The following is a 23,723-nucleotide window of genomic DNA, read 5'->3' on the forward strand; positions in this document are numbered from 1 at the left end:
CATTTCCCACACCACTACACTGGTCTGTGGTACCCATAACTTTAGCAAAAAAGTCCCAATGGTCGAGTTTCTCAGAGCCACTCCCCCCCCCCCCCCCCCCCCACCCGCCTCGGGAGGACCCTCCCCTCCTCCGCCTCTCGCCGGACTCCGGCCGCCGCGCGGCGCGGCCGCAATTCCCGGGTCCCGCGGCCTCGCCTCCCGGGGTATGGATGCTTGACGAGTCCAGGGGCGCTACCACGACTTGAGTTGGGGGAGTGGCGCGGAAGATGCTGAGCTCGTCGGTGTCGAGGCGGGACGCGGCGAGGAGCGGCGAGCTCCCGCGGCCTCCTGCGGCGGGTATGGCGCGGAGCGGGGAGCTGCCGAAGGGCGCGTCCGCGGGGCCGGCGCCGGCCGCGGCCGCGGTGAGGCACGAGGGGTGGCTGGTGCGGCACGGGCGGAGGAAGATCGGGAGGTCCTTCTTCCACATGCGCTACTTCGTCCTCGACAACAAGCTGCTCGCCTACTACAAGAAGAAGCCCAGGGACAGCATGGTATGTATGTCTTGCGTCGTATGTACGCTCTGAATTCTGCTGTTGGGGGTCGTTAGAACCGCTCTGAATTCTGCTGTTGTGGAAATCTGCTCTGAGCTCCTCCTCTGTTGCAAAATTTGCCTGCGGTTCTAGTCACTAGAGTTACCTGCTGAAGGTCTGATTGCTGTCGGAGTTCCTTTGCTTGTGATTCATAGGCTTTGGGATTTTCCCTCTCGCTGTTTTTGAATTTTGAGGAGGGGTTGACCAGATTGAGATGCATGGAACTGGGTCTGGAGTCTGGAGCAGTGGGCATAATTGTTTTCTAGTGTAGGAATCATTCCAGCTGATGCCAATTGCGAACCATGGAGTTGAGGGGCCAACCAATGTTGGAATTGTTGACCATTTTGGATAATTAGATGCTTTAATGATCATTAGACTCCGGGAGGTGCTGAATAATGGCACACTTGTAAATAGTAGAGTTTTGGTCCTCAGCTAATCATGCATCATGCAAGCAACTTGTTTGGCCTGCCTAGACTTCTTTAGTGTACCAATCATTCAATATAATGATTAGCTGTAAAGCTATTCCTTCCACAAATGCAACGCATATTCTGTGATTAAGAATATAACCGCTAATTGAATAAAAGTTTCCTTTCTAACAAGTTTGTTTCCGTATTCATGCTGATTCTTTGCCTTAATGAATCAATCCATTCCAGTTTCATAGTAGAGCATGGTTTGATGGTTAAACTAGGTATACTCACTGACAGCATGATGTAATTGTTTTCGACTTTCTACTGAATTTGTGAGTTTTGCAGGTTCCGCTCAAGTCAATTCTTATTGATGGAAATTGCAGAGTGGAGGATAGAGGGCTTAAAACACATCATGGTCAAGTAAGATTTCTCTCCCCCTTGCAAAATATCTTTCGAAAAGCTAAAGTTTATATGTTTAGGAGGGCAGTTTTCTGATTTAGACAAATAAGCTGCAATGGCTGTAGCCTGTATTGCTAGGATTCGTTCTGTAGCTTATTCATAAATGTGATCCACACCCTCTAAACTTTTTCTGTCATTTACTCACTTGAAATTTTGAGGTAGTTTTCTTAATCGTCTTCTCATTATTACTCCTGTTTAACTTTTGCAGATGATTTATTTCCTATGCATTTACAACAAGAAACAAAAGGAGAATCAAATCACGGTTTGTTATAATGCTGAACTCTGCAGCACTTTCAGAACTATCTGACTATATTTAATATGAGTAATTTTAAAAATTGGATTTGTTGATGTCCTTTTATGAGCACTCGTTCTTTCCTATGCCAAGCTTCTTGCGGTGGACTGATTAGAGCGTTGAACTCCAGGAGTTATTGAAACTCCCATTCCGACCCCGGTTCGAAGCATGCCACCTTCCTAGTACCAAGCCGGGGGGGGGGGGATTTTTGCCTATGGTCGAGTTTTTTCTAATTATTTTTGTACTATTAGCTGTAAGAATTTATCCCTTAACTACGAAACCGACTAATGTCCACATCTGCTTCATTTTTTGAAAGTTGAGGGTACTAGGTATAAAGTTTTTGAAAGACTTGTGCAGCTTGCACTTTTTCATCCTTTTGCAGACTGCCGGATTCTCTTGTTTGAACCTCTTTTTCTTTGTGGCAATGTATATTTATATCACTGATATGAATACTATGCCAATGCTGCACTTTTCTTCAACCAGATGGGTGCATATGATATTGAAGATGCCCTAACCTGGAAGAGGAAGCTGGAGTTTCTGATTGATCAGGTACATTAAGTCTGACTTGCTTTATCTAAAGTTCTTAAAAATAATTATGTATGTGTGTATGGCATTTCTTAACACGAACAAGGATTATATATTATGATTGTCTTATTCAGCATTTTCCTGTTTAGTGGTCATGGTGTGCAAGTGAATATGGCTTGTAGTATTCAAAAACAGAATCTAGACAGTTCTGCTATTTGCCTGTTATGTTCGAAAAAAAAGTCTTCAACAGCCAATTTTCAGGAATTTCCAATGCCCTAAGTATATAAATCAGGAATCTGGTTGGTCACTTACCATAACTTCAGATGAACTAGATGTCAAATTGTGTCAAACAGCAAAATATTCTGCACATGCCACATGCCATTATGATAAATATCGGTGATCTTTATTGTGCAGCAACAGGATAGTATGACAGCTAAAAACCGTAAAGCTTTTGCTTCATTGGACTTCGACATAGATCTTGGAGGACCATTTTCGTTCTCTGATCATGACAGTGGGCAAGTATTTTTTTTTTTTCCCCCCCACCCCCCCCCCCCCCCCCCCCGCCCCCCCCAATAGTTGCATATAAGTCCTTTCTTTTTGTTAATTGGAGATTCATTCTACTGCAGTCCTGAAGATGAAGAAGAGCCCCGGCCCACCTTGCTTCGCAGGACAACTATAGGGAATGGTATGGAGTTCTATAACATTGTTATTCTATTAATCTAGACTTTATTTAATACTTTATATTAATCTATGGCTATGCTGCAGCTGCAGAACCTAATTTGTCTTTTCTTTTGCTAGGCCCTCCTGATTCTGTACTTGACTGGACCAAAGAGCCTGATATTGGGCTGTCAAATCAGAGTGACACCAATCAGGCTTACTCCAGGAAGAACTGGAGGCTTCTTAGATGCCAGAATGGCAAGTTTCCTTTACATAAATTATTGACCCTTCCTTAAGAGGATACTTTGAGTTCAAGTCAAATGGTGTTACACTGGGACTAAGTATCCTGTTTTTTTTCATTGATAGGATTGCGCATCTTTGAAGAACTTGTGGAGGTTGAATACCTTGTATGTACCTCCTCTTACCTCTAGACTGCTGGACAGTGAACGAAACTCCTGCTATTTCTGACAGACTGACAATACTTGTCTCTTCTTATTCATTTTCAGGCAAGAAGCTGTAGTCGAGCAATGAGGGCTGTCGGCGTGGTGGAAGCCTCATGCGAGGCCATTTTTGGGCTTGTAATGGGTATGGATGTAACACGATATGAGTAAGTGTTTCTTGCTTTATTTCCTTGTCATTCATAGATGGATGTTGACCCATATCCTGTATTCTCCTATGCAGATGGGATTGTAGTTTCCAATATGGGAGTTTAGTTGAAGAGGTCGATGGCCATACTGCAATATTGTACCATCGTTTACAACTTAACTGGTGTTCAATGTAAGTACATTTTCCTCGTGTTGCTTGTCAGTTATCAATTGTTGCTTCTTTCTAACAACTCGCACGATTATTACATTCCCCATCCTCTTGAAATAACAATGAATGAACGATACTGTCCTCTCGATAACTATCTGAGCACATACTTTCGTATATTTAAATTTGAGTTCAGAATTATGGGAACCAGATATATATTGTAGTATCATTTAGATTAGCATTGCCTGCACCCAATAGCAACTCCAACATTGTTTGATTTGCCTGGATGGCTGAATGTGCCTGTACAATTCACAGTTCAGTATATTTTGCAGTATCTGGTATATCTCGCAAAATCGTACAATGGCAGTGTATATCCTGGTCTAAGACTCTTGTGTTACTCCCAAAAGTATAAGTTTATGCTGTACCATGCAAAAGCAACTTTCTAGAGTAGCTCTGGAATGCTGGCACTTGAAATGCATACTTTGGTACCTCTAGTCAGGGATGGAAACTTGCTACTGCCACATGCAGCACCATGAGGAATTTGTTCCAAAAGATTGATTATACTGCAGACTGCACTATCTCAGATTTTGATCCTCATGCTTCCATCTTATGTGAACATGGTCATGCAGGGTTGTCTGGCCCCGAGATCTTTGTTATGTACGATATTGGCGTCGCAACGATGATGGAAGCTATGGTATTCTTTTAAAACAATTTTTTTCTTGGTTACTCATCTATCAAGAGTGATCTTTCTGATCCTTGGTACTTAAACTTGCAGTCGTGCTGTTTCGATCTACTGAACATCAGAACTGTGGCCCCCAACCAGGATTTGTGAGAGCTATTATCGAAAGTAATTCACCTTCTGCTTTTGTCAGGAATCCTACCCTTGTTATTTTTAAAAAGTTTGCCACCTTTCTTCCATTTTCCTTAACTTCCTACTAGTTCAGGTGGAGGTTTCAAGATTTCTCCTCTCAAAAGCCTCAATGGGAGACCGCGCACTCAAGTTCAACACCTTATGCAAATTGATCTTAGTGGATGGGGCGTGAACTATTTTCCATCATTCCAATACCACTCTTTGTTGCAGATGCTGAACTGTGTTGCTGGTACAAATTACACACAACTATTTACCTGCAATTACATGATTTCTTGATTATCTATCAATAATAGAGGTGCAAATAAAGCTTGGTGAAGGCTCTAAAATGCCCCTTTGCCTGATGGTCTGTGGTTGTTGAGGATTTGACATTGCATTTATTTTCAGGATTGCGTGAATATTTTTCCCAAACGGATGAAGTTCATACGGTTCCAAGGATTCCGGTGATGCATGCCATGGTTAATACAATCTCAATGAAAAAGGACCAGAAGCTTCAAGAACCTGACACGAAGACCAAACAAACTGATAAAATCTTAGATATGGTAGATGAAGAGTCGGAAGATGATGATGACTATCAAGTTCCTGACGCTGACTTGGAGGTGATCACTCATCCAGTTTCTATAGTTTGCCAAAGGTTTTGCTGTTGGTCACTTCACAATAAAATTTCATTGCAATTCATGTACAGGAAGAACCTACCAAATCTGACAGTGATGCTAAGAGCTCAGGTTTGTTTCTTTTCTAACTCCATTCTTGTAGTTTGATAACTTTGTAAGTTGCTAAGTGATTATCCATGTTTTAATCTGACAAATTTTCCATTATATTTGGTGATCCTTCAGATCCAATAGATTTGTCTTGGTTTTCGGGCATTATTCGTCAGGATGCAAATGAGAAAAGTCGTAACTGTTGGACAGTACCTGATAACAAGGTCTTTAAAGTTCGTAGCAAGAACTTTCCACATGACAAATCAAAGGTCCAGGCGTTCAAGTGGCACAATCAGTTTTCTTTTTGAAGCATAGCAGGCAATCAGGGACTTAGTATTCTGTCATTTGACTTACAGGTACCTGCAGGGAAGTACCTTATGGAGCTCGTAGCGATTGACTGGTTTAAGGACACCAAGCGAATGGACCATGTTGCTAGGCGGAAAGGATGTGCAGCTCAGGTCAGAAAGTCTGTCATAGTTGCTTAATTGCATTTTCGTATCTCAGTGACTTTTTCTGTAATTTACTGTTACTTGATTACACGGCACCTGAGCACATGTTTCTAACCTGCAAAGCAGAACTTGGAGTAATAGAATACCATTGCATTGGAGGACTGTTGGTTCGACCAACATTGTGCTTTTAAATATATAGATATAGCTGTTCCCTATTTTTGGCAAACCTTGTGGTAGCAATTCTCTTTTCTTTCATGATGTTTTGGGATTGCGGATCAAGTCCTGCTTTGGGATAGGCTAGGTTGCTGGTCTGGTCAGACTTCTTTGTGCCATGAGTAGGTCAACTTTTCTTAGGGTCGTGGGATGTGGGCTGTCCAACATCTAGCAAGTAATCGTGTTAGCTTTGTGCACCCCATGTTCATTCTTGTGGTTCGCCCTCATCTGCCGCGTAGTGTTGTTTGTTCTGTGTTCCTGCTGTGTCAATTTCTATAAGTGTTTTGCTGTGTAAACCCTCTCCTTGATGAAATACTGCATTGAAAAGATTCCCTTTCCTTTTCAAATAATGTTTAATCTAGCTGTACCTTGCATAGTAGCAAGTACATGACATGTGTCAATATCTCTATCGTACTTGTCACAAAAAAAAAAAACTAACATGTGAAGAGTTAGTATGTGATACAATGTGCTCATATAAGCAGTTGGATGAACTCTGGACCACTACAGGAACAGTTGTTGGGCTATGGATTAAGACTAGGTATATTTTAGACTTTTATGCTTTAGGTCATAAATTCAGAATGATAGTATGACAATATCTTATGGTTATTTGACTGAGGTTGGCACATCTTGAGTTCAAATTGTCTTCATTTTAATATGAACATATATGCCAGCTTGTGTAATGTGTACTGAATACAGGTCCAACCCTTAATTTAGTGTTTCTGTTACATGATAATTTCAACTGAACGTTTTTTAGTGTAGGTTGCTGCTGAGAAGGGAATGTTCACTTTTCTCGTGAACATACAAGTAAGCTCGTGTTCTAACACTCCCCCCTGTTCATTTATTTCTGTCCTGCTTGTGCCTTTTCCTCACAGAAAGGCAACCACATAAAATACATGAAATTCACTGATCAGCAATCTGCATGTGTTCTTATAAATGCCTATTTTGTATTGCTTCATAAACCAAAGTTCATAAACATTACAAATAAGAGCAGGTGCAGTGTGCTACAGTAAACATTTACTTATGATAGGCATGCTTTGCATGGTAGTAAATTTATCGCCTTGTCCACATGATAGTTTCACAACTAAATAAGAAAACGATAAACTTATGGCATTCTCCTAATGCCTCCTGTTGTTCCTATTGATGATTTTTCTTCTGCACTTAGGTTATGCTGGTTAAGTCACTATTCTCTTGCAGATTCCTGGATCAAGTCATTACAGCTTGGTCCTTTATTTTGTCTCAAGCTCCTTGAAGAAAGGATCATTGTTGCAGCGCTTTGCAGATGGTGATGATGATTTTCGGAACAGCAGATTGAAGCTTATTCCATCTGTTCCGAAGGTTTGTTCAAGTGCAAAGTCATTGCAAGTGTTCATTGGAAGCTTGTTCTCATTTTAGCATGTTTGAACTCTTCAGGGGTCTTGGATAGTGCGGCAGAGCGTTGGAAGCACGCCTTGCTTACTGGGGAAGGCTGTTGACTGCAGCTATTTGCGTGGTCCTGAGTACTTAGAAGTAAGTCTATACATTAGTAAACATATAGTTGCAATTCAACTTCTTTATTTGATGAACAGCAAATCTACATCGTGAACCTACAATGAATAGGTTCTTACATCGTGACAATTCTGCAGGTGGATGTAGATATTGGTTCATCAGCAGTAGCCAACGGGGTCCTGGGCTTGGTGTTTGGTGTTGTTACCACCTTGGTAGTTGACATGGCGTTTCTTATCCAGGTAAATGAACCCCCTTAGACCATCTTTGCTTCCTTCAGGTTCCAGCATCCAATCCTAATTGCTTCTCTGCCTTGCGTTGCACCTGCAGGCAAACACATACGACGAGCTCCCGGAGCAGCTTCTAGGCGCCGCGCGGCTGTCACACATCGAACCCTCCGCAGCAGTGAACCCTGAGCTTGATAACATTTCCTGAATGGGATGACTCAAGCTGTGCAGATTCTTTCATTCTTTCCCCCATTACGCTCTCCATTTGTTCAGCCACTGCAGCATTTCGCAGTTTGATATTGGAGGTGCATACTGGAGACAGACCCTGCAGCAGTCTACAAGTTCATGTGCCTCGCCTTCATACAGTTTTGTCTTTTCTTTTTTATTCTTCTTTACTGGTGTAGTTTCTTTACAGTTAATGTGATGCAGTAGATATACCAAAGACTATACAGCATGGTTTGGAAACCAATTCATGTACATGTTGCAGCCCTGTCATCATATACATGCAGCAGTGTTAGCTCGATTATTCATCGCCTTTTTCTCTCCTTGAGAGGAACGAGCATGCAGCAGTGTTGCAGTATATTGGCTGAACAATATACACCTGGCCTGGCCGATGATATATTTTTTTGGTGTATGTTGCTTTGTACCATAGCACTGTCAGAGTATCAGTACATTTGCTGCTACACTCAGTGAACTTCGATTCATTGCATGTTTGGCGATTGAAACTGCCACTGGTACAATTCGTAATACCAGGCCTGCCACGGGCACTCTTGGTCGTATCCAAATCTAAATATATATTATCCAATGCTCACGCTCTCTATTCTCACCTATATCTAATGGATAATTAATTTTATACTGAATATTATGTATACTAGTAAATATGCCCGTGCGTTGCAACGAGAACAAACACCAAATCAGTAGTAAGTTAAACAAATCGTGAGCTCAGGTGTAAAGTACAAGTACTCCCTTCGTTTCAAATTGTAGGTCGTTATAGCTTTTCTAAGTATATAGGACTCGTTTGGCAGTGCTGTAGCTGTGGTTGAAATGACTCTGGCCGTGGCTTCTTTGGTGGAGCACAGTACATCATTCCTACATATATAACCACTTAACACCAAATTTGTTACCTCGGGAACCACCTATCCAGCAACAACTGTTTGTGACACATGAACTCACTACTGGTAGCATCACACTGCAGGTAAAAATAAAGATCTAGGGGGAAACATGAAAAAACATGGCAACTTGATTGGTAGAAAATACAGTCACAAACCAGATATGACAGCAGCCTGAAATCTAAATGACAGATAGCATAGAATGCATGCTAGAAACATCACCAGGCAACTTAATTGGCAGCACAGCATTGCCTTCTGTTCATTGAAAGCAACAGTTGTTCTATCTAATCTGAAAAGTGGGAATAAGTTATTCCAAAGATAGTTCCTCTATTAAAGCATGTTACTTCTGACTGATCCCTTTAACATTTAATATTTTTGCTTATGCTCTTTTTTCTCAACTATGACTTTCTCTCATAGCTATGCTTCAAAATTGTAGTAGGAAATATGCTACACCTTATTGTGGAAGCCTGTATAGTCAGAAACTTATTTTTCTCTGGTTCATATATCACTTTCACCTTGTCATAGCTGGAAACAACTTTGTTTTTGTCTATAGAAGGCAATGCAGCGGACATTGATTTTGTAACAGCTATAATTGCGTCTCCACAGGTCACCACTTTGCACACCGCTGATCTAGATGCAATCACTTGTTCTACCTTACACTGCTGCTCTTATGCATCAAGCATAGATAAATTGCTGAACTCAAGTGAACTTTGCAAATGCAGAAAATATCGGTATCAGAATTTGCTTAACACAAAAAAAGCAGTTAAAACAAGAAATAGGTAGTTAATCTTTTGTTCAGGCAATACAACAAGCAACTGGTGTGCATCAGAGCTGAAGTAGAAGGAAGGGCATGGACCTATGAGCTTCTCCATGGTAGGCTCATCCTGATACCCTTAGTTCACCCGATAAATTTCGTTGTCCCAGGATAAACTTGACGAATCAACTTTCTCATCACCAAATCAAGCACCTACAATGACCAAATCGAAACAAAACAAACCAAAATGGAATACATATTCACAAAATTGAACTGCAGATCAACCAAATCAATCTATGGATGCATAAAATTGAGGGGGCTGCGATAACCTGGAAGGGAGGGCTCTGGGAGATGAGGATGCCGGAAGGTGCGGCCCATGGATGTGAGGAGATGCTACAGTCGCGCCGCATCTTGCCCTTGCGCTGCCATCTCCCTTACTGGGAGCACTGAGAAGAGCATCATAGAGGACGCACGCGAGGGAGAGATGGTAGGGCAGCGCTGCGATGGGAGGAGAGGCGGCAGTCCACCGCTAGCGTCTCTGCTCCACCGCTACCTCCAGAGCTTGCTCCCTCCACCAGCCCCCACTGCTTCCGCTCCCGACGCCGCAGTCCGCCGGCCCCACCACCGCCTCACGTCCCATGGCCCCAACACCGCACGGCGGCCCGCACCTTCGTCCCGCGCCGTTGTTGCCATATGCCCCAGGCCGGCCGGCCTCGTCCACGCTGCCGGTCCCCTCGAGTCTGCTCCTCAGCGCACGCCGTCGGCCCGTGCCCCAGCGTTGCTGCCCACAAGCCTCGTATTCGTTCTCCGCCCCCTCCCGCACTGCCAAGCGCCCGACCGACCTCATCGCCGAGGCCGCGCGGGGCAGCGGCGGGGCGTCCCGCTCCGGCCGCTGCCCGCGCCCAATCCCCTCCGTCGCCTCTTAAGAAAGGAGAAGCTTTTTCTCATTTAACCCCCTCTCTTCCCTTCTTTTTCCACCTGAGCTCCCCTCTCTTCAAAATTGGACTGCGGGTTGATTACTGAAAACTTGAGGGGGGTTTTCGCAAAATGATCACGACGGTTGAAGGATTGAAAGAAACATCCTCTCTCTTTAATATTATTAGGTATAGATTCAATGAATAAATTGCACCCTCTCCTTCCTATTTCGAATGGATAATTAATTTTCTGGTGGATGTGAATTTGAAAATAACAGTCCTACGTAATATGTGTGAAGCATTTTTTTAATTCAAAATCTCCGATAAAAACCATCTCAATTCCTCTTAACCCAATCGACGGTGCAGATCCGGTGGGTTCTACCAGCAGCTGGTTAAACCTCACAACTATAAAGCCCATTAGACCTAATTAAAAAATTCAGATCAACATTTAACTAAACCATTCAACATTTCAACAAATCAGATTCAACATTTTGTAAAAGTCAGATCAACATCTAAAAATATCAGGTTCAAGATTTTTAAAAATAGAAATCAACATTTTGTAACAAAATACATCATTCAACATTTTTCACTATCTATTTCAACATTTGAACAACAAGGTTCAACATTATTCAAATAAGGATCAACAATTTTTTTTCTTGTCTTCTTCCTGCGCCTACAAGCGGACGGCAGACTCGACCCCGCGCCCGAGGGGCGGCGTCGCACGCGGCCGACGTCGCGCCGCGCGCGGGGCCGCGCCCGCGTGGCCGGCAGCAGCGCGCGTGGCCGGCGGTGCTCGCGGCCAGCACCCGCGCGTGGACGGCGGCGCCCGGGGCCGCGTGGCCGGCGGGGAGCCGGGGCAGCACGGGGGCGCGTGGGGGCGTCGGGTCTCCGGCCAGCCCAGTGCGGCGGCGCCGGGGAAGGAGGCGGCGGCGCCGGGTGGACAAGCTAGGGTTGGGGAGACACATCCGACGGATGATATTGCGTGCACGAATCTCAAACAATGGAAGCCGGAAGCTATACAGGTTTCCCGTCTTGTTCTTTGCTTCACACTTTGCACTTTGTTTCACCAACTGGGCTTCATTATTCCCCAGATCCGGTCCATCAAAGCCCATGTCAGGTCCATCTCAACCCAAACACCACCGGGCGGGCCTCTAAACCCACCCCTCGCCGTCGTCACGAAGCTTTTAATAAGTTCGCATTCATTCCACCACTGCATCCACTGACTCCCAGCCCGCTAGGGGTTTTACCACCATGGCCGCCGCCGCCGCCGCCGCCCGGAGGCTCCTCTCCCGCCGCGCCTCCTCCTCCCCCCTCTCCGCGCTCCTCCGCCGCGGGCCGTCGGCGGCCGCCACGGAGCAGTCGCTGCTGCGCCCGGCCGTCGTCGCGGCGGCCTCCCGCCTCGGGTTCCCTCGCGGGATGGCGCGGCGGCCGGGCGGGGACGGGTACTCCCCGATGCGGTCGGGTGGCGGGGGCGGAGACCGCGCGCCCACGGAGATGGCGCCGCTTTTCCCCGGCTGCGACTACGAGCACTGGCTCATCGTGATGGACAAGCCCGGAGGGGAGGGCGCCAACAAGCAGCAGATGATCGACTGCTACATCCAGACCCTCGCCAAGGTCCTCGGGAGGTACGGCGTGCTCTTCTCACCCGCCGGGCCACCGCAGTTCCCTCACTTTGGAAGTTGAAATAGAGGAGTGAGTGAGTTTTGGAAAGTAATCTGACGTTTTTTCTCTGATGCAGCGAGGAGGAGGCGAAGAGGAAGATTTACAACGTCTCGTGCGAGCGCTACTTCGGGTTCGGCTGCGAGATCGACGAGGAGACGTCCAACAAGCTCGAGGGTTCGTTCGATCTATGCCCTATGATTGGTTCATTAGTTTCCTGCCCTTTTGCTGAACTTGACCTGGCACATATCTGATGCTTTGCTGTTTATGATGTGTGCTACAGGGCTTCCTGGAGTTCTCTTCGTGCTCCCGGATTCGTATGTTGATCCTGAGTACAAGGACTATGGAGGTATCTTTCTTCTCTTGCATGGCTGATATGGTTATTTGTGGCGTCACTGTATGATTGCCTATATCTTAGGATGGTATTGGTGGGTGCTCTGTGGTAGATTTGGTTGTTGTAAATATCATATCTCATCATGGAAGCATGATGAAGCCTGCACTTTTTTCTTCTTTCAATGGCTACGGAGTACTGACTGTCTGTTAGCGGTACCTGAATGAGAAGGAACATTGTGAATGTCATTGGGGCATTGTTCCATTTCAGTGCTGCCCTGTCAGGCCCAATCCTATGCCAATGGTGTTCTAGTCCATCTTGGCAAAGCTGTGAAGCCTTACAGGCAATGCCCAGCTTTGAATGCTAATGGACTAATACCAATTGTCTCCCTAACGGTTCTGCACCTCAATGAAATGGGGCTCAGATCAGTAGGGATGAGACATTACCAACACATTATTGCCCAGCTTCTACGTACTTTTACTTCAGCAGTGGAACCAGATACTAGTTTTAACCACACTGGTCTTCTAGTCCATCTTGGCAAAGCGTGGAGCCTATTTGGCAATGTCTTGCTTTGAATGCTAATGGACTAATAACAATGGTCTCTCTAACGGTTCTGCACCTCAATAAAATGGGGTACAGATCAGTAGGGATGAAACATTTGTTTTTCATTTTCACCAAGTCTTTTATCATTTTTAGGCTTTTATCTGTTTGCCTTTGGTAGTTCAACCAATGACCTTTTTTAACCATGCTGGTCTTCCAGTCCATCTTGACAAAGCATGGAGCTTAGTCAGCAATTTCTTGCTTTGAATGCTAATGGACTAACAACAAGTGTCTCTCTAACGGTTCTGCACCTTAATGAAATTGGGCACAGATCAGTAGGGATGAAACAACGCTATGAACAATGAAAAGACAATGTTACTTAGGTTTGTCAAGAGTAGGTCTGAAACATGTCTTTGTTGTTTGATTTTGTTTAGTCCATCTTGGCAAAGCAAGAGAGTCATTTTTGGCAATGTCTTGTTTTGAATGCTAATGGACTGAAAGCAATTCTCTCTTTCTGTTCTGCTCTCCATAGCAATGGAGTTATGGATCAGTGGAGATGTAGCATTAACGCATTCATGTTTCACACTGGCTGCTAGTACTTTGCTTCCTGTGATTTATCCTAGTCGAGTTGTTACTCTTGGAAAAATGTATTAACGTCCTCTTATATTTCTTATGTCGCAGCTGAGCTCTTTGTTAACGGGGAGATTGTTCAGAGGCCCCCGGAGAGGCAGAGGAGGGTAGAACCGGTGCCACAGAGAACAGCAGATAGGCCTAGGTACAATGACCGGACCCGCTACGCCCGGAGGAGGGAGAACCAGCGATGAGCCGGTCGAAGACCAGAATAACAAGCCAGGGGTGGTTTCAGCTCACAAAATTAAAGGATAATACCGCATCTACCTGCCCTAATGGACAATCTTCCAGTTGCATGTTCACTTTATTATGCAGTCTAGAGTGTTTTGTTTCTGGGAGCTCAACTTGGATGTATTGTGCTCTGTAATTACTATAACTTGAGATTGAAAGTAACCTGGCTTGGGATTGCATTGATACTGGCACACTTTTACAACCTTTTGCGCAGCACATGTAAATCGGTTTCATGATTGATAGTTTTAAACTGCTAATTTGATAGATGGACTATGGAATCCTATAATTTCATTAGTTTTTTTTGCCCTTATGTTGATCTGTTCTCCTTTTCTGCCCTTGAAAATCAGTGTTCTGATATGGCATGATGCTGCCATCACTTGTTTTCACACGGTGCCAAAATTACTCAGTGCTGGGAAGCCTCGGCTTCAGCTGATTGCATGTACAGCTCGACGATCCTCTCCTGGGAGAAGTCGGTGAAGTACCCCTCGCCAACGGCGAGTCCCTGCTCGGCGGCGAGCTGCCGCACCCTCTCCTGCACCTGATCCGCGCCGACCCTCGCTGGGTCCAGCAGGTTGCAGGCGACCTCTGTGACGCCCTCGCCGTGCGCGAGCCCCATGGCCTGCACCGACCTCAGCCCGCCGCCGCGCTCGCTGACCGCCCGCGCGATCAGCCTCGCCGCCGCGACGTCGGCCGTGTGCACGGGCACGTTGTAGTTGTCCACCCAGGCCGTCGCGCCGATGGCCACCACGCCCTTGGACCTCGTCGGCGTCGTTGGGCCGGCGTCCGGGGCGACGGGCAGCGATGACGTGTCCGGCGAGCCGCGCCATTGCTCGCCGGGGGAGTTGGGCGTGAAGTAGCCGAGCTGCCTCCTGATGGACGCTAGTGTTCTGCCCTCCCTGTGAGCTGCTCCGTACAGATATGTTGGCACTGCAGGCATCGCATTGAGCACAATGAGCACTAACCATGCCATTCTATGATTGTTTCAGTAAAACCACACAAATATAAAGATGTTTGAACCGGGGAAAGTCCAGATCTTTTAACAACATATTTTCATGAAAACACCATTTGAACAAGGAAAAGTGGATTTTGGCCGAAACATTTGGAACAGTTGCAAGATTTTCCACAATTGTAGCATATATAAAAAGATAATTTTTTGTTGAATTTCTTGTTAACAATAGTCATCCATGAAAACTTTACCAATGTGCTAATCACAATTTGGGTGATTGGGACTTGGGAGAAACACAAGAACCTTGAAGCTTGTCTCCGATGTCAGCGGCCACCGCCCTGGTGAGCGCGGCAACGTCGTCGAGGCGGGCCCCGGCCAAGGGATGGAAGGCGATGTGGTCGACGACGCCGAGCCGCGGGTGCGCGCCGGCGTGGGCGCCGAAGTCCACGGCCTCCAGCGCCGCCGCGACCACGCCGAACGCCGCGCGATGCAGCGGCGGCGGGGCCGGGTCGCCGCCGCCGGTGAGTGGGGCGACGAGCGTGTAGCCGACTCGGTTGTAGGCGTCGTCGGCGAACGCGTTGACGAGCACGGCCGCCGGGCTTTGCGCCGCCGCGGCGCGCTCGATGGCGCGCAGCGCCGGCGCGTTGCGGGCCTCGGAGATGTAGAGCTTGCAGCACGCCAGGGCCGGCCTCAGCATCGTTGCAGCGCCCTCCCTCCTCCTCCTCTTCTCCTGCGTCGAGACACCACCACCATTTTTCTGGGGGAATTCGAGACGATAGCAACAATTTTGTTGGTGATGAGATGATGGCAGCATCTGGTTGATCAGGCTGTGGACAGGATCAAAAGCAAACCTTTCTGTATGGAGAAGAGAAAAGGCGTTCAGGATGTCAACTACTCAACGCAGTGTTTGCACGGACTATACTAATTATTGCTAGTGCTGGAGGAAAGAAAATGAAGACCCGTTTGGTTGTCAGGACTAAAATTTAGTTCCGTCACGTCGAATGTTTAGATACTAATTAGAAATATTAAATATAGACTATTTACATAATCAATTGCACACGTGGAGGCTAATTCGTGAGACGAATCTATTAAGCCTAACTAGTCCATGATTTGACAGTGTGATGCTACAGTAAATATGTGCTAATCATGAATTAATTAGACTTAGTGAATTAGCCTCCATCTGTGTAATTAATTTTATAATTAACTCATGTTTAATCCTTCTAATTAGCCTCTAAAAATTCGATGTGACATGAACTTAGTTTAACTCAAGGATCACAAAACCACACATGGAGTCTCTCTCCACACATAAAGTCTCTCAAGGATCACAAAACCACACATGGAGTCTAATTCGCGAGACGAATCAATTAAACCTACGAATCTAATCTATTAAACTAATTAATTTGATTAGCACCTATTTACTGTCAAAATTTTGCCAGGCACTGCAGTAGCTCATCTTATATCTCATAGAAACAGAAACCTCAACAGGAGACATGAGCTTGGTGGGTACCGTGTGTTTTACATATATAGTCACCCTGATCCACAAAATTGTACAAGAGACCCTGCACGTCTTGCTAGCATTACGCACATCGGACAGGGCGGTCTGGTATTATTCCAGCTACAAAATCTCAAACAACGATCTATGTGTTGCGATTGGAATTCTAAGCAACCAACTATATCTTTGCCCCCATGAATTTCAGCCTTTCAGGCAGCAGCCTATTCTACCTCCGACGTAAGATCAGCTAAGGCGCTAATGAAGTGTGGATGGCAACTAAAATTCGCTATCCTGATGCACTGGCTGCCTTTGCATCCTTCTCGTCTTCGCCTTGCTCTTCCTTGGCAAATTCCTCGATCAGCTCCCGCTGTTTCGGCGTCAAATTCCTGCAGGGAGTGTTATGTCAGACTCACCTGTTGGAGACTAGGAGCACATTGCAAGAGAGTAGTATTTCGTTTTGAGGGGGAACTTACACAGGGATGTTGACATTGAAATGGACGTATTGATCACCGTAGTATGATGAGTTTCTTGTCTTGATACCTGCAGGATACATAGTATTTAGGTTTATATTAACACGCTAGTTTCAAAAAGCAATGGCACTATTACATTGTCTCAAAGGCAAATTGGCAGTTCACTAAAATGCCAGTTAAATTTTCAATTCTTACTACACATAAGTTAAAAAGATTTGACACTAGTGAGATGATAGTCCAGAATTTATTTATTTATTCATTGTTTAGTTACTTTGCCACAAGAAAAAAAGCATCAAATTACTGTGTTACAACTGTCACTAGATAATACACTGAGAAAACAGAATAAACAATGTACACAATTTACCTTTTCCTCTCAGAACTACCTTCTGACCAGGTTGAGTACCAGGCTTGACCTGTGATAAGATAGTGCGGCCAATGATGATTTCACCGCTTAGTAAACATAAAAAGGGAATAGACCATGAAAGTCAATAGATCTGAACATACCTTTAGAACAACATCTCCACTGAGAGTTGGGACTTGAACTGTCCCTCCCAATATTGCCTATGTAGTATATAAGAGTAATCAAAATCAATATGCTATTAAAATATACTAAGAGAACAGTTGTGCAAGAATATTTATGTATATAGGCATATAGCCTAGCCTATACCCGACTGATTGAGTTAGTAGTAGACAGCTGTTTAATATAGAAGATGCACGCAAGGTTCTATGTCCCTTGTTGGTGCTAACACAAGGACTCCATCAAGAGCCAGTCTGACCAAAATTAGGAGATATTGTTCTCTGTCCGACTGAGAGTTAACAAATATTTTCTATTTTTCTGTTTTTGGTAGGAGTACATAAACAAGCTGAGATACTGCCTTCAATGAACACAATCTATATATAGTAAATTGTTACACAATCTTAGCACTGTGGAAAGAGGGCTAGCACCATATGAACATTTAATCATATCCGTAGGGTGCACATGAACAAATTGTAGGAACATGCAATAAATTACCTGAGTCACATTCAGGACAGCATCAACATGAATATCACCTCTCTCTCTTCGAAATACAGGATCCTCATGAACCTGGAGAAAAAAAAGCCTTGGAAGGTTAACTATCTTCATTCTTTCATCATCAACAGAGCTACTAAATTGTAACTTGATCGGCACTGAAGAGACTGACCTTGAGGGTCACATAAAGATCACCCGGACGGCCATCTGGATCTGCTCCACCTGATCTCATCACCTTTATAGTATCCTCGTCGTCCGAACCTACAACAACAGAATAACATTTACATCTTGCAACACAGAACAAGAGCATCCTAACACCACTGTAACATTACAATGAATGACAATAACTTGAAACCCACCAGGCAGTATATCAAGGCGAACTGATTTCGTTCCGGTCACAACCTTGTTTCCTTTGCATGTCTTGCAGAAATCCTAGAACAACATAAAAGCATAACCACCAGGTTAATCAGAATTCATAAGATAAACTGTATAAAGAAAGACCATAGTGCACAGGGTAACTCAACTACCTCTCCTCTTTTAAGTAGATAACATGATAGAACTAGCTTTAGGTGCAGTCAGGAAATACATCATTTATTACTAGTAGAATAACTGATGGTGAGGTTGAAAGTAATTCAGGCTTCAGAATCATCAGCCTCATTGAAATATATATGCTGAAGTTGTACTATAATGATTCATAGGAGGCCTGATACCATAACTGTACTACACTGAATTTTTTTGCAGTTGCAGTTGGTATCTATCATTAAAAAGGAAAAATCCTACCTTCACAGTCTTCCCAGAACCACCACATTTTGTGCATGTTGATTGCATCCTGAAGGGTCCAGTTTGCATGAACATCTGTTAACAATACATAAATAAGCGCACTAGTTGAATTGAATGGATAAAAATATAAGCTTGCTGGAGGAAGAACTAACAAATCCTGTTCCCCTGCAAGTTACACATGTTTCAGGTTTGGTTCCAGGAGGCACACCAGCTCCACCTGGAAAAAGAAGTGGTCAGAAAAAAACAGATTTCAGAAGGCATATACCATACAACCATAAAAAAGGTAGTCATGAGATAAAATTGCATCTACGTACTGCAGGTTTCACATATTACAGAAGTTTGGAAGTTGATCGTTTTGGTGCACCCTTGAACTGCTTCCATAAATGTCAATTCAAGCTCAACCTGTAAAATGGGATTAATGGAACTGCAATTCACAGAGTACAATTGGATGTGCAATGAAAATGAGTATAGAAATTACCTTAACATCACGTCCTCCAAATTCCCTATCCCTGAAAATGTTCCTAAAGAACTTCATACCAAACAAAAAAAAAGAATTAGTTTTCACAGATTTAAAAGAGGAATAAAGTACATGTACCAACGAAAGTCATCCGTTCTGAAGCTATGAAACAAAGTAATGGAGACAAGAAATAAAAGTATAATAACCAAGTAGCCAACACAGAAGTATGTGCTAAATAACTAAATGAAAGAAACTAATAGTTATTTCCCAAATAAAAGTCGTATATAAATCAAATCATCCAGTATTGATGCCAGATAAGTTATGGTAGAATAAAATTTAGCATGCATAAGATAAGAAGACAAAATCACAATGCCTGGTGAACACAAATTTTGTGCTTAGACCAAAGAAGTTCATGAAATAATATCGCAAAATGAAATAAGCTTCAACAGAAGACAGTTTTCTTCTGTACATTCAATGACATATTATAATAAGTTGAAAGGAAGCAAAGCAACAACTGAAACATGAAAGCTAGCTATGATGAATAAGTTTATAAAGGGATGGCATACATCATTCATTCCACCGCCGCCGCCACCACCACCACCACTAAAAATATCCTCAAATGGATTTCCAAAACCACCCTCAAACGGGTTGCCAGTTCCGCCTCCAGCAGCAGAAGCTTTCTCATATTGATCAGCACCAACCTGTAGGCAAGGAGAGGTCAATTCTGATTTCGTGCTTGAGACTGCAGGTAACCTTACTCTAAAAGGTTGCTACGGTGACTCTTTGTACAGCGCAGATAATAGAACAATAAGTTATAAACATTTGACTGCTAACAAATCATCAAAATATTTGTGATAAGAACGAGAAGTAGAAATGAAAACATATATCATCAAAGACAATTTGAACCATTACCTGATCATAGAATGATCTTTTTTGCTCATCCTTCAAAGTCTACATTGAAGATGAATAGGTATTCATCAGAATCCACAGAAGTCGCAACCCTTTAAGTTAGGTAAAAAAACATACCACAGTAAACGGACATCAAGTACCTCATAAGCTCGTTGAACCTCTTGAAACTTCCGTTCCGCATCCGCATCACCTTTATTCGTGTCTGGATGAAGCTTCTTTGCAAGCTTTTGGGAGAAAAGAGACAGAAAAAAAGCAGGCATGGTAAGGTCAGTTGCAGAATGGAGAATATAATAACAGCATGCATTATCCTTAGAACACCATAGACACGCGGTCAATCGACATAACAAAAATGCTGACCAGAGACCAACAAAATTGTTGCTAAATTGGGTGAATGCTGCTGTGCTATCTAAACACGACAGTGCTAATGTCAAACATTTTTCACACATTAAGATTTTTGTACTTGGAACCATGAACATCTACCAAATATCCTTGCAAATTAATTTACACCCTGAGCATGCAGTATCTATATCCATCAATGATCACAGACAGTTCTCTCAAAATGTCAGGTTCAACAGGCATCGAGATCATACCCCATAATAGGCCTTTTTTATCTCGGCCTGGCTCGCATTCTTGCTGACACCGAGCACATCGTAGTAGTCCCTTGCAGCCACCGGCCTGGTCCCTGCACCATCACTCCACCGTCAGCCCCACTCCCGAGTAGCCGAGATCACTAATCCTCCGAAATATAACGAGAGAAACAGCAAAGCTTCCCCTATCATTCGCCACTCACCGTGGAAGAACCTGTGGGCAGAGCTCGGCGACGAGAAGGGGGAACTCCGAGAGGGCGCCGCGCGAGCCGCATCGCTCCATATCCCTGCAGGGGGGCGGGAGCAGCTGAGATCACGGGGCGGCGAAGCCAGGCCCGAGGAATCGGGAGAATCCGAGAGACCTAGTGGGAGGGGGGAAGCGAGGCTCACCTCTGTGCGCGCGGGGGAAGTAGGAGGCGGTGGCGGCGGCGGAGGAGGAGGAGGACGCGGAGGAGAGGGAGCGTCGGGCGAGCAGGAGCGCGAGGCGTGCGCCGGCGGGGAGCCGCATGGCGGTGGCGGTGGTGGCGGCGGCGGCGGGTGGACGTCGTCGCGTGGCCTCGCCGGCGCCGCGCGTGTGCGTGCGGGTTAAGGAGAGGGGAGGGAGAGACTGCGAGCACCGAACGTTCTGGAAGGCGCTCCGCTGCTTCTCGGGGAGGGTCTCGAGATGGGCCGTTGGGCCTCCTGTGATGGCCACCAAATCAATGATCAAAGAAGCCCGGCTTTGATCATGTTGCTGCTTCCGCTACACGGGCCCCCAGCTTGAATGTTGGCCTGCAACAACTCAGCCCGGCTTTGCGAAGAAACTCACAAAAGAAAGCCTGGCAACTTTTTTTTTTTGGCAAGGCAGCAAGGCCTGATTCTATGCGGTCCCGAGGTCCTCCGTCCGTCCATGCTCACGGCCCAAGTGTTGTGTGGCACCAGCGAATCTTCGCAAAGTGTTTGCATATTGTCCTCCGTGAAACGACTTCTCAATTTCGTTCCAAATCATAGGTCGTTTTTTAAGCTCCGATTGCATTGCAAAAAATTCAAAGGAGTTTACAGCATTGAAGTGGAAGTCACTCTTTCACAGAAGCTTGGCACGCAGGTCAGCCTGAAATTCTTAACTCAATTAGCATTAATAGGCTGACACCACACACATTACATTCCAGCTAATTCTAGATAGACAACACATTGGTCATAGCTAGCATTACTTGATTTCTTAGGTCATGTCAGTTCATTTGCAGCCATCCAGTGGCACCAGCCACATCTTCAGTTTCTCACTGAGATGAACCTCCAAGCCTTCCATCAGCTTCCAGTCAGAGAGAGCCTCTCTGGTCTTAATGCCGCCACTTCCAGCAAGGCGATCGATGCCGGTGCAGATGGTCCAATTCTTGAGCATCGCGAGCATGGGATGCCAGACCAGCTGCAAGCCCCGCCACCAGCTGCCAGACTGAAAGCAAAAATTGTTTGTAAGTTTCCATAAGCTCCACATCGCGGCAGAGCTGAACATATTCAGAACACCATGTTTCTTCTCACATAACCACCATGTAGCTACAGACTCGAAATTAGAGGAAGCCAGGCAAGTTAAATACTTCAGCTACTATAGTCCACATCTGTTTAGCTACCACACAGGCGAAGAACAGATGATGAGTAGATTCTTGTTCACAACAAAAAAGACAATTAAGATCATCGATTTTTTCCCCTTCTTGAGACATTATCTCGAGTCAGTAACTTATTATAGGTTATTTTGGTATTTTTATATTTATAGTTTTTATTATGCATCTAGATATACACTACATAGAGGTGCATAGCAAAAATTATGAACCTAAAATGCAAAAACGACCGGATTCGGACGGAAGGTCTGTCGTGCAGCATGTTCATGCGCGTGGATGATGCCGTACGTTGTGATCGTCCCTTGGTTGTCTTTGTTAATTTTTACTATTTTATCCTTTCCCTTACTTTGATAGATGAAAAATTTAATTTCTTTACAAAAGGTGGATGCGTCAGGCCAGGGCGCACGCTGCTGCATGTGTATGCGCATGGATACGGTCTTTCAATTGATAACTCCACACATATAACAATACGATACGGCTACATTTCTTTACCTTTAATGGTGCATATATATTGTCCTCCATAAAAAATATGAATCTAATGGCAAATGCTACGGCAGAAGTAATATGGTTACAATCCTTGCTAGCAGAACTTGGCGTGTATCTTCAAGAACCGCCAGTTCTATGGTGTGATAACTTGGGTGCTAAGTACTTATCAGCTAATCCTATTTTTCATGCAAGAGCCAAGCATATTGAGATAGACTTTCACTTTGTTTGTGAACGTGTAACTAATAAGTAGCTGCAGGTTCAGTTCATACCAATAGGAGACCAATTGGCGGATGGATTTACAAAAGCGCTTCCTGTTTGCAAGCTGGAGAATTTCAGGAACAATCTGAATCTTCAGGTTAGCAGAAGTTTCGATTGAGAGGGGCTGTTAGAAGTAGATAATATTCCATGTAATCCGAGTTCAGGTTTGTTGGGCTCGGTAGCTTAGTTGTTAAGCTATTCAGGAGTTGTAGATATGGTTCGGTTGGTTTAGAGGTTTAGAGATAGAATAGAACTCAAATGTATCCTATAGAATTACGACTGAACCTAATCTACAACTGTTTGCAGATGTAATCTCTTGGAGGCTGTTTTTGCACCTCATATATTAACATGCACCATGGCAATGCCAGGTTAGCAACCACGTTCCTTCTATCTTACAGAACGCCCACGTGAGCTCGTCGAAGTCCAGCAAAGACAAGCCGGGAAGGGCAACACCGTCACGGACAGTAGCCAGAGGGTAGCAGAGGCAGCAGATTAACTTTTTTTTTTGAACGGAAAGGGCACGAGAGTGTGCCTATTTCATTGATATAGAGGAGAAACAACCGACGGAGCGGTCAAGTAAATAAAAGAAAAAGAGAAAGGAAAAGGAAAGGGGAAAAGGGAAAACAAAAATGGCGCAGAGGCATCGTAGCGGTGTGATTACGGTAGCAGGGCCGCTAGGTCTCTCGCTCCCGCTGCTATCCACATATTAACTGAGGATTTTATTTTTGCCATTAGTTGCGTTGTCGATGAACCCTTGTGGCGGAAGATGCGGGAGTTTCGTTCGTTCCATAACTCCCACATAATGAGTAGGGTTAGGCTTCTGTACGCTTTACGTGGGGTCCCTGGTGTTGATGTGATGCCGAGCCACCAATCAATGGCCCTTGTACTGTGTGTCCATTGCTCCGGTTGCAGGTTTCCTTGTGATAGCCATTGGGCTATGAGCTTCCAGATTTGTTTTGTGTATCTGCAT

At 44.7% G+C, this 23,723-nt stretch overlaps 4 protein-coding genes and 1 long non-coding RNA gene across 7 annotated transcripts; 2 read left to right on the forward strand and 3 right to left on the reverse strand.

Annotated features, from left to right (window-relative positions):
* Positions 1-102: 102 nt before the first annotated feature.
* Positions 103-8,280, forward strand: LOC101766909 (protein ENHANCED DISEASE RESISTANCE 2). Of its 3 annotated transcripts, XM_004964312.4 has the most exons (22): positions 103-530; positions 1,322-1,396; positions 1,644-1,697; positions 2,211-2,276; positions 2,667-2,767; positions 2,879-2,937; positions 3,051-3,167; positions 3,276-3,316; positions 3,416-3,516; positions 3,591-3,686; positions 4,289-4,353; positions 4,435-4,506; positions 4,604-4,759; positions 4,915-5,126; positions 5,213-5,252; positions 5,364-5,497; positions 5,585-5,686; positions 6,650-6,694; positions 7,085-7,225; positions 7,301-7,396; positions 7,513-7,614; positions 7,703-8,280. In XM_004964312.4, the coding sequence occupies exons 1-22, from the start codon at positions 267-269 to the stop codon at positions 7,805-7,807; spliced, it is 2,244 nt and encodes a 747-aa protein (XP_004964369.1). In that variant the 5' UTR covers positions 103-266; the 3' UTR covers positions 7,808-8,280. The 3 variants fall into 3 exon arrangements, 2 of the variants coding, with proteins under 2 accessions (XP_004964369.1, XP_022681663.1); XR_001163916.3 differs by lacking the exon at positions 7,703-8,280 and having other exon boundaries at positions 6,645-6,694; positions 7,513-7,610; XM_022825928.1 differs by lacking the exons at positions 7,301-7,396; positions 7,513-7,614; positions 7,703-8,280 and adding an exon at positions 6,373-6,428 and having other exon boundaries at positions 6,645-6,694; positions 7,085-7,190.
* A 1,132-nt stretch (positions 8,281-9,412) lies between these two features.
* On the reverse strand, positions 9,413-10,346 carry LOC105914291. The gene is made up of 2 exons (XR_001163864.1): positions 9,792-10,346; positions 9,413-9,675 (listed from the first exon to the last, which is right to left on the reverse strand). It is a non-coding gene; the product is annotated as an uncharacterized LOC105914291 (long non-coding RNA).
* A 979-nt stretch (positions 10,347-11,325) lies between these two features.
* On the forward strand, positions 11,326-14,033 carry LOC101767981 (multiple organellar RNA editing factor 2, chloroplastic). Its single transcript, XM_004964314.4, has 4 exons — positions 11,326-12,001; positions 12,115-12,212; positions 12,319-12,384; positions 13,588-14,033. The coding sequence occupies exons 1-4, from the start codon at positions 11,628-11,630 to the stop codon at positions 13,728-13,730; spliced, it is 681 nt and encodes a 226-aa protein (XP_004964371.1). The 5' UTR covers positions 11,326-11,627; the 3' UTR covers positions 13,731-14,033.
* Positions 13,920-15,624, reverse strand: LOC101767576 (glutamate formimidoyltransferase-like). Its single transcript, XM_004964313.3, has 2 exons — positions 15,017-15,624; positions 13,920-14,694 (listed from the first exon to the last, which is right to left on the reverse strand). The coding sequence occupies exons 1-2, from the start codon at positions 15,525-15,527 to the stop codon at positions 14,171-14,173; spliced, it is 1,035 nt and encodes a 344-aa protein (XP_004964370.1). The 5' UTR covers positions 15,528-15,624; the 3' UTR covers positions 13,920-14,170.
* A 516-nt stretch (positions 15,625-16,140) lies between these two features.
* Positions 16,141-20,953, reverse strand: LOC101768381 (chaperone protein dnaJ GFA2, mitochondrial). Its single transcript, XM_004964315.2, has 17 exons — positions 20,808-20,953; positions 20,621-20,704; positions 20,421-20,512; positions 19,971-20,054; positions 19,834-19,872; positions 19,488-19,622; positions 18,943-18,993; positions 18,779-18,866; positions 18,617-18,681; positions 18,465-18,539; positions 18,044-18,116; positions 17,857-17,945; positions 17,688-17,759; positions 17,180-17,236; positions 17,040-17,088; positions 16,679-16,745; positions 16,141-16,591 (listed from the first exon to the last, which is right to left on the reverse strand). Exons 1-17 carry the CDS (start codon positions 20,923-20,925, stop codon positions 16,492-16,494), a joined length of 1,338 nt encoding a protein of 445 aa, XP_004964372.1. The 5' UTR covers positions 20,926-20,953; the 3' UTR covers positions 16,141-16,491.
* Positions 20,954-23,723: the final 2,770 nt, after the last annotated feature.

Source organism: Setaria italica, chromosome IV, assembly GCF_000263155.2.
Source record: "Setaria italica strain Yugu1 chromosome IV, Setaria_italica_v2.0, whole genome shotgun sequence".
In the NCBI taxonomy this organism is placed as follows: Eukaryota; Viridiplantae; Streptophyta; class Magnoliopsida; order Poales; family Poaceae; genus Setaria; species Setaria italica.

What these genes read in the sequence shown, in the direction of transcription:
- LOC101766909 (XM_004964312.4), top strand. Translation starts at nt 267, where the DNA reads ATGCTGAGCTCGTCGGTGTCGAGGCGGGACGCGGCGAGGAGCGGCGAG. An exon ending in TTAAAACACATCATGGTCAA is followed by an intron (nt 1,397 to 1,643) that starts GTAAGATTTCTC and finishes TAACTTTTGCAG; the next exon opens with ATGATTTATTTCCTATGCAT. An exon ending in GGAAAGGATGTGCAGCTCAG is followed by an intron (nt 5,687 to 6,649) that starts GTCAGAAAGTCT and finishes TTTTTAGTGTAG; the next exon opens with GTTGCTGCTGAGAAGGGAAT.
- LOC101767981 (XM_004964314.4), top strand. Translation starts at nt 11,628, where the DNA reads ATGGCCGCCGCCGCCGCCGCCGCCCGGAGGCTCCTCTCCCGCCGCGCC. An exon ending in CTCGCCAAGGTCCTCGGGAG is followed by an intron (nt 12,002 to 12,114) that starts GTACGGCGTGCT and finishes TCTCTGATGCAG; the next exon opens with CGAGGAGGAGGCGAAGAGGA. An exon ending in GACGTCCAACAAGCTCGAGG is followed by an intron (nt 12,213 to 12,318) that starts GTTCGTTCGATC and finishes TGTGTGCTACAG; the next exon opens with GGCTTCCTGGAGTTCTCTTC.
- LOC101767576 (XM_004964313.3), bottom strand. Translation starts at nt 15,527, where the DNA reads ATGCTGCCATCATCTCATCACCAACAAAATTGTTGCTATCGTCTCGAA. An exon ending in CATCGGAGACAAGCTTCAAG is followed by an intron (nt 14,695 to 15,016) that starts GTTCTTGTGTTT and finishes CGATGCCTGCAG; the next exon opens with TGCCAACATATCTGTACGGA.
- LOC101768381 (XM_004964315.2), bottom strand. Translation starts at nt 20,925, where the DNA reads ATGCGGCTCCCCGCCGGCGCACGCCTCGCGCTCCTGCTCGCCCGACGC. An exon ending in CTTGCAGGGGAACAGGATTT is followed by an intron (nt 18,540 to 18,616) that starts GTTAGTTCTTCC and finishes TATTGTTAACAG; the next exon opens with ATGTTCATGCAAACTGGACC. An exon ending in CTGTCCTGAATGTGACTCAG is followed by an intron (nt 17,237 to 17,687) that starts GTAATTTATTGC and finishes TATACTACATAG; the next exon opens with GCAATATTGGGAGGGACAGT.